Genomic DNA, 14668 nt, shown 5'->3' on the forward strand with positions numbered 1-14668 from the left:
AAAAACAAGAGAGGCAAGGCCTTCAAGACTCACTTGTGATAAATTAAGTCCCCTAGCATTAATTACAGAGTAATTTCCCTTTTTTACTATCTGCACCAAAACGTTTGCAAAATAAATAAAAATTCCATGCTTAGCAAAAGAAGTTCCTGTTTGAACAAAAAAATGATAATAATGACTCCTCTTGTTGTTGTGTCAGAATAAGAGGTCAAAGTGCCAAGTTTAGAGAATACAAAAAATATAAATATAACAGTAAATGCAGTTTGCATATAATTGGGCTTCTTTTTTTAAATTTTTTTTGTGCCCATCCCAAAGGTGCAATATTGTTTTAAACAAGATGACTGGAAAGAACTGAATTTTTCCTATTTTTATGCCAAATTTGGTGTCAACTGACAAAGTATTTGCAGAGAAAATGTCAATGTTAAAGTTTACCACGGACACACTCACACACACAGACAACCGAACACCGGGTTAAAACATAGTTTGTTTACACAAGCGAGTCAAAAAAACTGTCTTATCAATATCTACCACCCATCCTGATAAGGTGTTTATGCATCAAGTGAGAAAATGTTGACAATACTTTTGATGCTTATACACAATCAAATCAAGAGTGATTATAAAAGACCTGTTTGTACATACATGTATGACAACACAAAGGAGACACAAAAGATGGACAGAAAGAGACAGAGATGGTGTAAGAGGACAGGCGGTGTTAGGACAGATTGAGAGACAGACAGAGTGCAAGAGGAAAAGAAAAGAGCCAGGGGAGAGGGGACAGAAACCAGAGGAAAACAGATGACTGTCAAAGCAAGTTAACAGAAAACATGCAACACCAATCAGTATCAATGCAACTTTATTCAGTTGTTTTTTGTTTTGTTTTGTTTTTTCAATACATAAACTGCCAACATCCAAGGCTAGATCAAAGCAGTCTAGTATACTCAGATGTGTAATGAACAGACAGAAATGGGTATGAAATACACATACTGCCATCCATAACTGATAAAGCACTTTCTTTTTTCTCAAAAGTTTTAACACTTTTATCTTTTTTTTTCAGTTTTTTTCTTTTTTTCTTCTTTTTTTCTCATTTTAATTTTTTTTAAACTCGGTTTTCTTTCACATAACAATAATCATTTATGATATACAGTGAGACACTCTCAGTTCAAACAGTATTAAAGTTAGATTTTCTTTAAACACATCTATGTACAATGTCATAATTAAAGTCATTACATTTTTTTTTAAGTGAAGGTACATACACACATAACATTTCTTTGTCCGCAATAACAACACAAACACTGAAATTGCTGCGATCAAAAACCCAAACTCTCTCTGTGACTACATCTTGCAATTTGCACCAATGAGAGCAGAGCTAGGAGTCAGGGCCTGGAAACCATTATACAGACTGGTAACATTTTCTCATCATCATGCCTTGTGTTCAAACAAACACTCTCACACACACACACACACAAATCATCATCAGTGAGGAACAGGTCACATCATTGTCATTGTAAAAAGTACAGGAAATGATTGCAAGAAGCACAGGCAGCCAGACTAAAAATGGAGTTCCAGGGGAAGGGGGCAGATTGGGTCTTGCACAGGCGTTCCCTTCTCTCGTTTTGCTCGACTCAAATACATACCATGTTTGTAGCAAACTCTCAAGTCAATGAGACACTTTTCCAACCAACATTAACCGGTAAAAACACTTTTAAAGGAGAGATCGAGCGTAGGGAAGGGGCATGGGGGAAGGGGATCCTCTACTATCACCGACTGAGTCAAGAACTTTAGTAATCCAAGCTGTCTTCAGGAATGTGCGTGCTGAGAATGTAACAAGTTCACTTAGGCTGACACTGTTAGGCAGTGCGAATTCTGTTGACAGCTTTTCTATCATTTTGTATCCAGTACACATCTCAGTAAATTCACTGTCACAAAAAGACAAAACAAAAAACCCCACCAGATTTCTTGTACAGAGAGCACACTTGAGATGCTTCTCCAACACAAATCTAACATGTTGGAAAGGAGGAATATACTTGCTGGCTTCTGCTACATTCACACCCTACATGTGGCGACACCTTGTTACAAAGTGCTAGACATATGTCTATATAGTATTAAGTTCTGGCTATGGCACAGTTTCTCCCTCTGACACTAAGTCCCCTACAACCCGACACTGTACAGACTATTACACTGTTACTAACTCTACTTGCATTGAAAGGCAAGGCACACACAAATCTTTCAATCCAAATTTTCTGGGTGGCATTGATATATATATATGTGCTTGTTATCACATTTTCAGTGTTCGCTCAATCATGCACTGTATTCTATCAATACACTTGAGGAGGGGGGTTTGGGGGGTGCGGCAGAGGAGCAGAGATGAAGAATCACACACTCATTCTTTAACATCCACATTAATTTCAAAATCTCTTTGTTCATCTGAATCCACAAGCTTACATTATCATCCATCACATTTCCAGCTTCTCAATGATCCATTCTGAGTCTGACTGCCTTGCTTACAATGCCGCTGCCGCTTCCTTCACAGTTGTGGACAATGGAAGAGGGAGGAAGGAGGGATACCTCATGTTTGAGGGGTGGAGGGGGAGAGAAAGACTGAATCAAAAAAATAAAAATTAAAAAAAATAAAAAAAAGAGAGAGAAAGGTGACTTCATTATAAAATGGCATGTGGAGTCAAAACCCCTTCTTGTGATTGATATTATATACATATATCTATATATATAGAGATATATATAGATATAGATATATATCCCACACCACTGACGGCCCTTCTTGGTCAGGTCACCTCATTCGCATACTGCTGCAACAGCAAATAGTATCCCTGCTTGAAAGGTTATCAGCTGCACTTGGAGAAAGAGCCTGGTAATTTTTTTTCTTCTTTTTTTTTTTGTATATCTTTTTTTTCCCAGTACATTCATTCACACACCATGCACACACACATACAGACGAAAAACTCTCATTCACGTTCATGTTGATCTTGTTATATCAACCAAATGAGCAAAAAACTGAAAGCCTCAGCTTGCAACAGAACAAAGCTACAAGAGCACTGAAAAGTAGCGGAGAGGATAATAGTGTGGGAGGGTATACAAGTGTGGGGTACTAGGGGGGGATGGTAAGAAGAAAAAACGAAAGGGCAAATATAAGACAGCTACAGAACAAATCCATGACACATGGTCTTGCAGGGCCAAAGTATGATTTAAGAGGTGTGGGGGTGGTAATGACAGGCATAAAAGAGCGCACACAAAAACAAGAAGCAAACAATCGAGGAACACAAATGATCATTTACAGCACTTCATCATGTACAACAATCTGCCAGGTACTCTGGAACTCTGAAACAATTCATAAACCTGGTGGCGAACTGAAGCCTCCACCTCGCACAAAAAACAAACGGCGAGACACAAATCTCGTTTGCATCTTACAAATTATTCATCATCATGATTTGCAATTCAATCAATCCAACGCTGTAAAACCTCTGTACAAAGCCAATTTAATCAAAGTGGTATGGCTAACGAAGGAGTGAAGCAATACAGGGGCACGGTTTGGGTGAGGGGGAAATGTACAGTTTGCTACAACTTGAAGTAAAACTGGTTTATTCGAGATCCATTTGAACTTGCCATTAAATGTCATCAGCTCACCTGAACATATGGTTAAATTGGGTGAAGGGGAGAAATGGTACAAAGGGGTGGGGGGCTGAATAAAATTGGGATCACTTTCCCATTACTCATTAAAAAATTAAATGAAATAAAAAATCCATAATTACTTTTGTTTGCAAGCATGCACCCCTTGGTCATATGCGCATGAATCTGATCTTACAAACACACAGCTGGTGCCACTAAAATGAATGCTGACCACAAAAAAACAAAACAAAAAAAATCACCAACAGCTTTCGTACTTGCACAGACATGGTGACACCTTATAGATTATACATTAACTGTGATTTCATTAAAGAAAAAAAAAAAAATTATATATATCTATATATAAAATTTAACCTTAGCAAGAAGGTTGGGGGAAAGGGTCAGATGTACACTGACAAGGAAAAATATTTTGGTGGGGGGGTGCGGGGGGGGGGCGCTAGGGGCTGGAGGGTGAGTGTCTGACACAGGAATTCTATTTCATAGGAAAGAAACAAGTATAACTCCATCTATGATTGTTTTCCCATTCATTCGTCTTATCTAGAAATCTAGAAACAAAACAAAACAAACAAAAAATCTTCTGACATATTTCAGTTCAAATGCAAAATAACAAAAACTACAAGTTATGACATCAAAATTATAATTAAAAAAAAAAAAAAAAAAAAAAAGAGGGGCAGCTGATGTTTGTACTACACTGGGGTGGGAGATTGACCGGAGAGGGCAGGGGTAGGGGTTCAGGTGGGTGGTGGGTGTAAGAACCAGGTTTCAGGATTCTGATCGGTACACAGTGCACAAGGTATCAAACCAGTGATGTCCACAAGCATTTATAATCATATATTTATCACAGATACAGAGGGTTGAAGTTGAAATGATACCACCATCCAGTCTTCAAAATGCAGTCACTCAAAAACCACTTCCTGGTGTTAACAAGTTTTAGAATTTTCAAAACATGTTCAGACAATTTTTTTTCTTCTGCTTCTAACGCAAAGTAAGTAATGGTGCCTGGCCTGAGTTTATATATGAAGCATCTCCCTTATAGTATTTCAGTACTTCCATCTTGTACGGGAGTACCATCCAGTGATAACTTCGGCAAATGCATTCATGATACACAAAACAGATCAATACAGTTTGCTGTGCTGTACATAATATGCCTTAACAGAATTCCAGTTTAAAAAAAAAAAAAAAAAATTAAGCGAAACGTTAAACGCACCTACCACAATGATACAGAGATTGAAATAATCTCATTAAAAAACCAAAATCCAACCCAGGAGAAACAAATCCCCAACAAGTAGGGGGTTTCTTTCTTCCATGCAACAAGCCTCGAAATCAAAATGTTTTAGCTACAAACACTACTTATATATATCACTAGCATGCATTCCAGTTCTTACTGAACAAAAATAGCAACATCAGAACAAATAATCCATAACAACATACACATACTGAAGACAAGTTATAGCCAATACAGACTTCATAATGTCTACCACAAGTGTTAAGGACTGAAAAAGATGTTTTCAGTTCTCTGACTATACAGTGGTAACGGTGTTCCGAAACTATATAATGTATTATGTGGGTCCAACCCACGGGTGTTTTCAAGATTGTTTTCGTTTCCTTGTTTTGGGGTTGGTTTGGTTTTTTTTTTAAAAATGAACAAAACGCCAGTGAACAGCATACAATTTTGACCAACAACATATTAACAAGCGTTACTGAACAGCATACTAGATCATCAACAACCAAGCCAACTCACACAAACACATCCACCAAGCTGTTTTACATAAAGAAAGGAATGCGCCTGAACTGATCTGGCCAAAACAGATAAAATGACAAAAGGTTGCACTCTGCACCTGGAGAAGATGGTAAGCTGCATTCATTTCATCTTTTATGAAAAAGAATATCAGCTTCAATTCAACTTCAAACAAAATGGCTGGATGTGAATGTTCTAGAAAATTACAATTCCATATTTTGCAATGTAATTTTTGCGCCTAAAAAAAAAAAAAAAAAAAAAAAAAGGTCGATTTTCTGATAATGTGTATTTCTGACAGAACATTTATTGTTTACACACACACAAAAAAAGTTAGGTTTCAGCCAACTTTTCCCTTTTATGATGTATATTCTGACAGATGGTTCATCTTCATCTCCACTTCTACCAATCAAAAATTTCATGCCAAAATTATGGCCTTTGGGCAATTTTAATCAGTGGTGGGAAAAAAAAAGAAAGGGGGGGGGGGTGTTGACTTAAAACTTAAGGTGTTGGGTAGGAGGGCGGAGACGACACCAAAATGATCCAAATACTTCATACCCAAAAAAAGACTCGCGACATGCAGATAGGTGAAAATCACTTTACCAATGCCAACTCGCGTTTCATTTAAGAAGGCATGGTCATTAACATCCAAGAAACATGTCAACATCCACATGAAAGACAAATGTCACAGAGGCCAAAGTACATAAATCTTATTCCGCCTTTTCCACACAACAAAATTATGTTTCTGAGTCTTACCCCCCACCCCCACCCTATCATAATTACACTGAGGTCTAATAATGCAAAATATAGGTCTCATTGTTCTCCGAGCTGAACTTCAGGATGCAAATTATTAATTCTCAATTAAAAAAAAAAAAACGATTACAAGCAAATCAGATTCTCTGAACAGGCACTGTCAATTGTTATCACATGCTTGCGTAGAGACAGAACAGCAAAATCTGATCATTCAAAATTTTCCTTTTGATTGCAGTCTTCCTTCCTTCCTTCACTGTACATGGATGACAAATTTCCAACATGTCATTGGAGGAGTGGGTGGGGATGGTGGGGAAATAAATGACAGACAAGAGGTAAGGAGTATCACAGAATGGTTAATTTTGTTGCCGCCGTTGCATGGGGTGAGCGAGGATGGTGGGCAGACATGTGTACACTCAGTCTGCCAACGGCTTTTCTTCTTCTTCTCAATCCTCGGGGAAAACAGAACGATCACACTGTTCAACAGGTAGTAGTTGTACGCCAGTTATTCTACAGCAGTGCCCATCTCATGGCACCAATTCTTTTCCCAACAAGTTTAAGACCTCAAGAGGGGAAAACTCCGTTGAGGTAAGTAAATACTAGTAATTCGTCCTCACAAACAAAACTCAAGGCAGACCAAAACATCACAAAAGAGGGCCAACAATTCAGTTCCACAAACAAGCTGGAAACAAGGCATTGACACATATATCATTCTTTGTCTCAAGTTTTCTTACTGCCCATAAACTGCTCTCCAATGACTGGCCTAAGAATTCACTAATCCCTTACCAGGCATGTGACTAATGCGTATACCATAACATTTTCATTTACAAAAGGGGGAAAAAAAAAAAAAAATCTTATCAAGAGCTATGGAAAAGGTGGCAAGTTCACATAGAAACTTTTCAATTTTTGTATCACTTTAAAAAATGTAATAAAATAAAAAGACAGGAGACATCAGTAATAAAGCTAGTTCTACCCCCAGTTTTTTCTTCTTCATTGTCCCCCCCCCCCCGCCACCCCCATTATTCAAGTTTTTAAGGGTTTTTTTTCCCCACCGAACCCTTGTATCGATATACCAGCTTTTCTCAACAGCAGTTGCTGCCAGCACCAATTTTTTTGTTGTTGTTCTTGTCGTTTTCTTTTTCAGTAGCACTGACATGCCTCATGGATTGTATGACCACTTTCAAACATTAAAAGAGCACTCAATGAAGGTAGGGGAATCACATCTCTGTCACGTCATCGAAAGACTATGTTTTAGCTCTCTGGAAAATACATGTACAGAGATGGAAAAGGCAAGTTTTGGCCCTTAGAAAACTTCCTTGGTCCATAAGCTGTGTAACTACTGATAATGCTGGCGCTCTTCTATGCTGCTGCGTTAAATGCGACTGTGGCGCCTAAAGGGTTAAACATGAAGCAAAGATACACTGTAGTGTAGGCCACAAATGTTTCCAGTCATACTGCCACTCGGATTTTTAAACCTTGTGATCTTTCAAAAGTCAAAATGACAGGTCCTTTCCAAATTACATACCCCAAGTAACTTGTTCACAACATTACAAAAAATAATAATAAAATAAAAATTTTAAAAAATCAGAATGATACATTATTACATACGGGACAGACCACATCACATGGCATTAGTTAGTACGCCAACCCCCACCACCCCTTTTTCCAGATCACATAAAAAATATATTGCAGTTTAAGTAATGTTAACTGTTGAGTGTTGGGTGCTCCCATTAAAACAATTTACAACATAGATAAACAGTTCGTGATGAAAGACTAAAAGACCAACAACACAGCTGCAACAATGTTGAGGGGGAAAACAGGGTTTTTAAATTTACACCAAGAAAGAAAATAATAAAATAAAAGCAGAAGTTGAGGAAAGGTATCTTCTACCACCCTCTTTTCCAGTATAAATAAAAACAAGAAAAATGCATTCGCAGTTGTAGAATTCATAACACAGTAATTCCAAGAAACAAATTTACAGGAATTTACAGAGGAATCTGGATTGTTACTTATTACAGTTAAGTGTACTACTAGCACTTTGATAGAGCAGAACTGCTTCAATCTTCAGTCAAGAAAAAGAAATTATCAATCTGAAATGTTGAGTAAAGAGAAAGCCACAGAAACATGTAACAACAATGGTAGTAGTAATAATATTGGTATCTATTCAAACTGGCTTAGTTCAATCATCACAGACATAGTTCCACGTTCCAACAGCTGTAACTATTCAGCTGCCAGATCTGCAAATACATTACTATACACATTTTACTGAATTAAATAAAAAGTAGTCACATACACAATGCTTTAAAGTGTTATGTCAAAAAAACAAAACAAAAAAAACAACATAAGATTTCTTTCTTTTTTTTTCCTAAATGAAAAAAAAAAAAATCAAAATCTGTCACTCCGCTAGCTACTCAGAGCTTCCTCACAAAATACAATGTAAACTTTTGGATACCTAAACATGTATGCCAAGAAACTGTTGATCAACAGCTTTGCAACAGTGTCACTTGATGTTTTCATGTGTGACATAAATATAACTTTAAAAGCTTTTAGACTCCAAGCTCTGTGTGTATGTGTATGTACGTTTGTGTCTGTGCACATGTGCACACACAAAACCACTTTTGTCTGCAAAGATGCATTAGCTTTTTTATCACACAGCCTAGTGCATACATTACTACAGGCATATTAAGTATATGCATGCATGACATTTAAAAAAACAAAACAAACATGCGTATCAAATACATCTACTTTGCATGTGTGTCAGTACTGATGTACTCCATCTGTGTGAATGCACATGTAGTGCCTGTAGTGTGTTATTAGATGTACTGTATTATTAGATGCAGATTACAAAATGTGTGTGTGTGTGTGTGTGTGCATGTGTACGCATGCATGTGCAGAAGCATTTAAATGTTTACAATGTCAAATGTATGCTGCACCAAATCGAGAACAGATTTTGTCTCAAATTCATTTGAAATCAATCAACGGAGCTGAAGAGACAAAAAAAAAAATAAATAAATAAAATAAATAAATAATAATAATAAATAATAACAACACTGAAAAATGCACACACAAAAAGAGAGTAATCTTGCTGATGCAGCTTTGGTACAGTGGTAGCTTCAATTCTGCTTGCACCCAACATATCTCTCATGAAAGACCTTGATCAATTCATTGTATCTTAACAGAAAGACAAGAGCACTTAGTTGTCGGACCCCCCCCCCAAAAAAAAACCCAACAACAACAAAAAAAAAAACGAAAGAGATGTAGTTTACTCACAATGTAACAGCGGTCAAGTTTTTCTTCTTTTGAACAAATTCAAATAATATTTTGCTTCTCCTGTTCAATTTTCACATTTTTTTTTTTTTATCAACAAGTCTCCTTCAAGTTCAACTTTAACCATCATCTCTTCCCAACACAGTGGTTTCAGAATTTGCCTTACAATGTTTGAAAGTTGTAGTGGATAGAATCTACAATTCTGAGGCTGAACGCAAACCAGAACCAGCCCCCCCCCCCCCCCCCACCCCCCCGTTAAAATCCTAATTAAATTGAAAGTACTTCAACTGAACAAATAAAATAATAACTGAAGACAAAATGGCGAGTTATCAATGAATACACAAATTCATACCATCCAGAAAGGGAACCATACAGAGAGAACTATTTATACAGTAGATAAAAAAAAAAAAAAATATTCTGACACCACCTTCTATAAAAACTAATTAGTACTTACAATTTTTCTCACAATAACATCCAAAAATTGAGGCAACGCACATTTAAGAGAAATAAAATGACACTTTCACAGTTCAATAACATTTTTCTTTAAATGTAAAATCAACAAAGACTACACTGAACACAAAACAGGTGAGATGTAATTCTACAACACAAATTGTTGAAACAACTTGGGGTAACACATTAAGATCTGACAACACACTGGTTATATAAATCATGTCTAGCAGGAAACTGTGCAACAAAAAATCATTTTAACAACTGTAGTGTATCACTAAAGACTAAACAGAGGAAAAAAAGAACGAAAAAATGCATGTTCAAATTCAATGACATACTTGAAACACATGCAGAATTGTTTTCATGATTCAGTTTCTCTTTTTCGCTACTCATGGCACGTAACTTTATGCAGTTGTGCTTTTCAACAGCTTAAATGTATTTCACCAATGTATCATTCATCAGACTGCATCCTGTTCTATATAAAACCCTCTGGCACTGTTTTGTCATGTAGAGTATTCTGGTCCTGACCCAAATCCAAGCCTACATATGGGAATTCCAACCCTTTAACTTGAAAGATGCACACTATCACAGATCTACAATGTATATTTTTATATCCATTTAGTAAAGTAGTAATGATTCAGTGTAACAGTAACTGCAATATATAACTGTTTCCATGGGGCCCGTTTTAAGTATCCCTCATTAACATTTACTGTTTTTCTGCAATTCTAAAGCAGAGCACAGCTTAAGTCTAAAGACAGCACTGTTCATCTACTCATTAATGATATAATTCCCAGCTTTGGATCGCAATTCCTCAGAACTGCTACAAAATATTAACTACTAGGAAAGCATGCTGAGCAGGTAACTTTGGAAACAGTGTGAAAGCCTCATAGAACTTCCTCACAATGCCCACAGTGCCGAGTGACATTCCCAGAAAGACGTGAAAATTATACAGATATGAACACTTAAATTGCCTTCTTTTTTCCAGTTTTTTGAAACAACATATTCGCATTAACACAACAATGTTTCAAAAAATAACATTCTCTTTTGAAACATTTAAGTTACAGTCACAGTGGTGAACTTAAGAGCTTTTAAGTGAGAGCTTGAACCGAGATTTTTTTTTTTTTTTTTAATACATGTACACAATCAAAACAAAACAAAAATAGTCTAAACTATGACACAAGCTAAGCAAACAAAAGGGAAAGTTCCAGTTGTCCCTGACTTTATGGTGGCAGTCAAAGTGTGTGAACTAAAACCAGGTCTGCAGATCAGATGAAGTTTGTGGTGATGTGGCTGCTCACACAATGTCTATGGCGAACCCACGGTGTCGCTCAACAAGTTGAGCGAGGCAGGGAGGTTACACAGTTGCGACCCCCCGCCTGCCTTGACCGCTTGGGCGACACCGGTTCGCAACATCTCGCAGCGTTGCTTGTAAAAATCGCGTTCTCGTGTCGTGGACGTCAATTGTCTTTTGAGCATGGCAATTTGTTGCTGCAGTGTTTTGTTCGTACTTTCCAGTTCGTGCTTCTGAAGCATGCGTTTGGAGCGGCAGTTCTGCGCGTAACCACGGTTCTTGAGCGTGCGTCGTTTCTGCTTCAGCCGCAACACCTCCTCTTTCGGGTAGCCTTGCAGACGACGGTTCAGCTCGCGGACAGGGAGGGTAACGAGATCGAGATCACTGATGTTGATGGAAGAAGAAATCGATGATACTCCTCTCGATTTGCTTCTCTTGCTGGGGCTGGGATCATCAGAGGGGGACAGGGGAGTTGTTGGGGTGTCGGGTGGGGTATCTATCGTGCCGCAATCACTAGGAGGAGCACTGTCGAAAAACGTACCATCCATATCAATGTCAATGTCCGAGTCGTCCAAATCATCTGCAGTGCGTGGGGGAACTGACACACTACTATTGCTGTCGGACACTGGGCTCAGAGCCTCTTCTTTGACCACAGATTTCATCAACTCTTCCCACATTCGGTCGGATGGCATGGCGCCGGCTTCGGGGCAAAATTCCCGACCGGTTTTATCCAATTTCATCCAATTTAAATCATCTAAAATAGTTCTCTGAGCATTGTCGCAGTCCGGGCTTTGTATTTCTTCCTTAACCATAACATCTGGTGAAGTTGGTGTTAGGGGTTCAGGCCCCAGAGAGCTGGAATTCGAGGTTGAATTACTAGCACAAGTCCCGGCTGGGCTAGCAAGCACTGCTGCAGGCTGCGCTGCCACACTGCACGTGGATGTAACTCTCGTTTCACTTTCTTGTTTCACAGATGGGAAATCAAACTCAAGTTTTTCTATGTCGAAATCTTCGATGTACTGTTGAGCCAAGATCTGCATAGCCGGATCCATTCTGGAGATGCTAAAACCTAGGTTTGAGAAGGTTCAAGTTGATTGAGCCTGGTGGTTGCCTTGCTCTCCCGATCTAGGTCAGTGCTCAACTCGAGGCCTCCGGTCTCACAGCTTTGCAGGCGACCGGCTTTCACGATCGTACTTCGATAAACATTCACAAAATTCACAAACACTTACGTGAATGTACAGAAAAAGTAAAGTCCTGCTGCTGGAAACTTTTTAGAACAATAGTGTCATGAAAAGAAAAGCCAAATCGTACGTGGACTGACACCCCGACCACGACGACATGAACTACTGGAAGGAGCAGGCAACAACAAGTGTGTCAGGATATACCACCTGTTTAAATACTTTCTGTGACGTCAACCTCGGAGGAAGAAATCCCGAAGTGCTGCTAGCCAATGAGATACAGCCAAAATGCTATCTTTAGAAACATGCTTAAATTTCAGAGTGAGGCTGGCCGACATTGAGGCTGCTTGTCAATCGATCAACCGGGCCATATATTGTTGGTGCAGTGCACCGTGAAAATTTCCGAAGCGCTTAAATCTCGAATGCACAAAATTATTGAACACGCAAAACAGGTTCTGCAAAGTATATAGAAGATACCTGTGCAATATGACATGTATCTTCGGCTTTGTTAGTTTGTATCATAAGTCTGAAATTACGACACACTCGGCTCTCCAAGTTTGCACAGATGGGTGTGTTGCTACCGACCCCGTTTTCGGCCTGGTTGTGAGACAGCCTTTGCCCGATACTCATTTTCTCAATATTACTCGATATTAACCACTGTACTGGGCTCGTACATCATACTACACAAGTATATTTGTGTTTAGTGTAAAATCAAACCGCTAATTCTGAAAGAGGGAAGGAAATGTGATTCGTTTGAGGGTCAGTTCGTCATGTGGGAAATTACTTGCATTTTGGCTCGAATAAAAGTTTGCATAAACATTCAACTATAACGACGTGCATGGAAGAAAATTGATACAGCATCACGTCAACTTGAGGAGTAACCGTCATTTTATAAAATAATACATTCTCTCGGTTGTAACTTTTGCATATGTGTTCTATTTTTAACATCGCAGGATCTGACGTAAAGATCAGCTGCAAACTAAACTCCTCCCACTCACCCCCCCTTTTCCGCGAAGCAACCGCACCGGCCGGCACTTTTGCGTTGTTGATTTGCAAAGTGAAAAAGCGACGACAGTTGTGGTGGTTAGCTGTCCCTTTTTTTCAACGACAAACAGTAATGTTGTCCCGATCTCTACCAGAAAAGCGGCTTTGTAGTGACCTCTATTTATTTTGTAAAATACACCGACATGCTTTGCCTAAAGGTTAACCTCGCACGAGGTCAAGGACGTTTTACAGCTGATCGAGAAGTGGCCCAATCAGAGGCAAGGCCTTGCAAGGCAGATATTCGGAGGGCAAAGTGGTTTGTTGCCGTTGGCTCTCTCGAGAAAAAAAAAGAAAAGAAAAAAAGATAACGATTAAAAAAATCAAGGTTAAAAGCACAAACAAACAAACAAACAAAAAACCCGGAATGGTGTGGATGGGGAATAGTGGGGCCACATGTAGCGATTTTTTTTTTCTGTCTTGACCTCATATCTGTGTTTGCGTAGGTCGGTGGTTAAGAGTGCATCATGTACCACAAGCTTTCCAATCTGGAAGTTCACATTGAGCCCAATTGTTTCTGGCCTGACAAAAAGATGACGTCAGTTCACGTGCTGAGTTTCAACCCAATTGCAATTGGCTTTCAGAAACTGTACTCGCCCAAGACGTGTGTGTGTGTGTATGCGTGCGTGTGCGTACGTACTTGCACGTGTACATGTGGGATAGAAATACCTGGTTCACAAAATGTGTCCTGTAAATAACTTGATTTCTGGTACTCTACATTCATCTAATATCTTAGCGGCAATATTTTCACTGGTCTGTTATACCAACACTCCCATGCGTTAAAAAAAAAAAATCAATTTAATCCTAAATATCAGGGGTATGGAGAATAACAAAATCTTGTGCAATCAAAACTTCGAACATATTCCTGACAGCCATGCTATAGCTACTGTAACACACTTCATGCCAGCAGTCCACGGGCAGTTACCAAGTTGCCTTGAAGCCACTCACAAAAGGAGACCCAACTCTGATGGCAGTGCTGTACAGTGGATGTCCTGATTTGTGTCATCCAGTTTTGCCCATCACTGAACAGGTGACCTTGATTGGCCTATGCTGAGTATGCAGGTGCTTGTGTGCATGTTTTAAAAAACAAACAAAAAATTTGTCATTCGCTCCACTGGTGTGTGTGTGTGTGTGTATGTGTTTGAGAGAGAGAGAGGAGGGAGAGAGAGGTTTAACAGGCAAAACAGGAATGGCTAGTGTGTGAAACAGGTCAGTCACACTGACTCTTTAAGAGGCCATTGGGGATGGCGACATGATGAAAGAGTAGGCAAAACAAGAATAGGTGAATCAGACCTGCTCCTTCAGATTCTATGTATGCAGGAC

At 38.8% G+C, this 14668-nt stretch overlaps 1 protein-coding gene across 1 annotated transcript; it reads right to left on the reverse strand.

Moving 5' to 3' along the window:
- Positions 1-833: 833 nt before the first annotated feature.
- Positions 834-12448, reverse strand: LOC143300339 (uncharacterized). Its single transcript, XM_076613940.1, has one exon. The coding sequence runs from the start codon at positions 12176-12178 to the stop codon at positions 11141-11143; it is 1038 nt and encodes a 345-aa protein (XP_076470055.1). The 5' UTR covers positions 12179-12448; the 3' UTR covers positions 834-11140.
- Positions 12449-14668: the final 2220 nt, after the last annotated feature.

The sequence above is a fragment of the Babylonia areolata genome, chromosome 26 (genome assembly GCF_041734735.1).
Source record: "Babylonia areolata isolate BAREFJ2019XMU chromosome 26, ASM4173473v1, whole genome shotgun sequence".
NCBI lineage: Eukaryota > Metazoa > Mollusca > Gastropoda > Neogastropoda > Buccinidae > Babylonia > Babylonia areolata.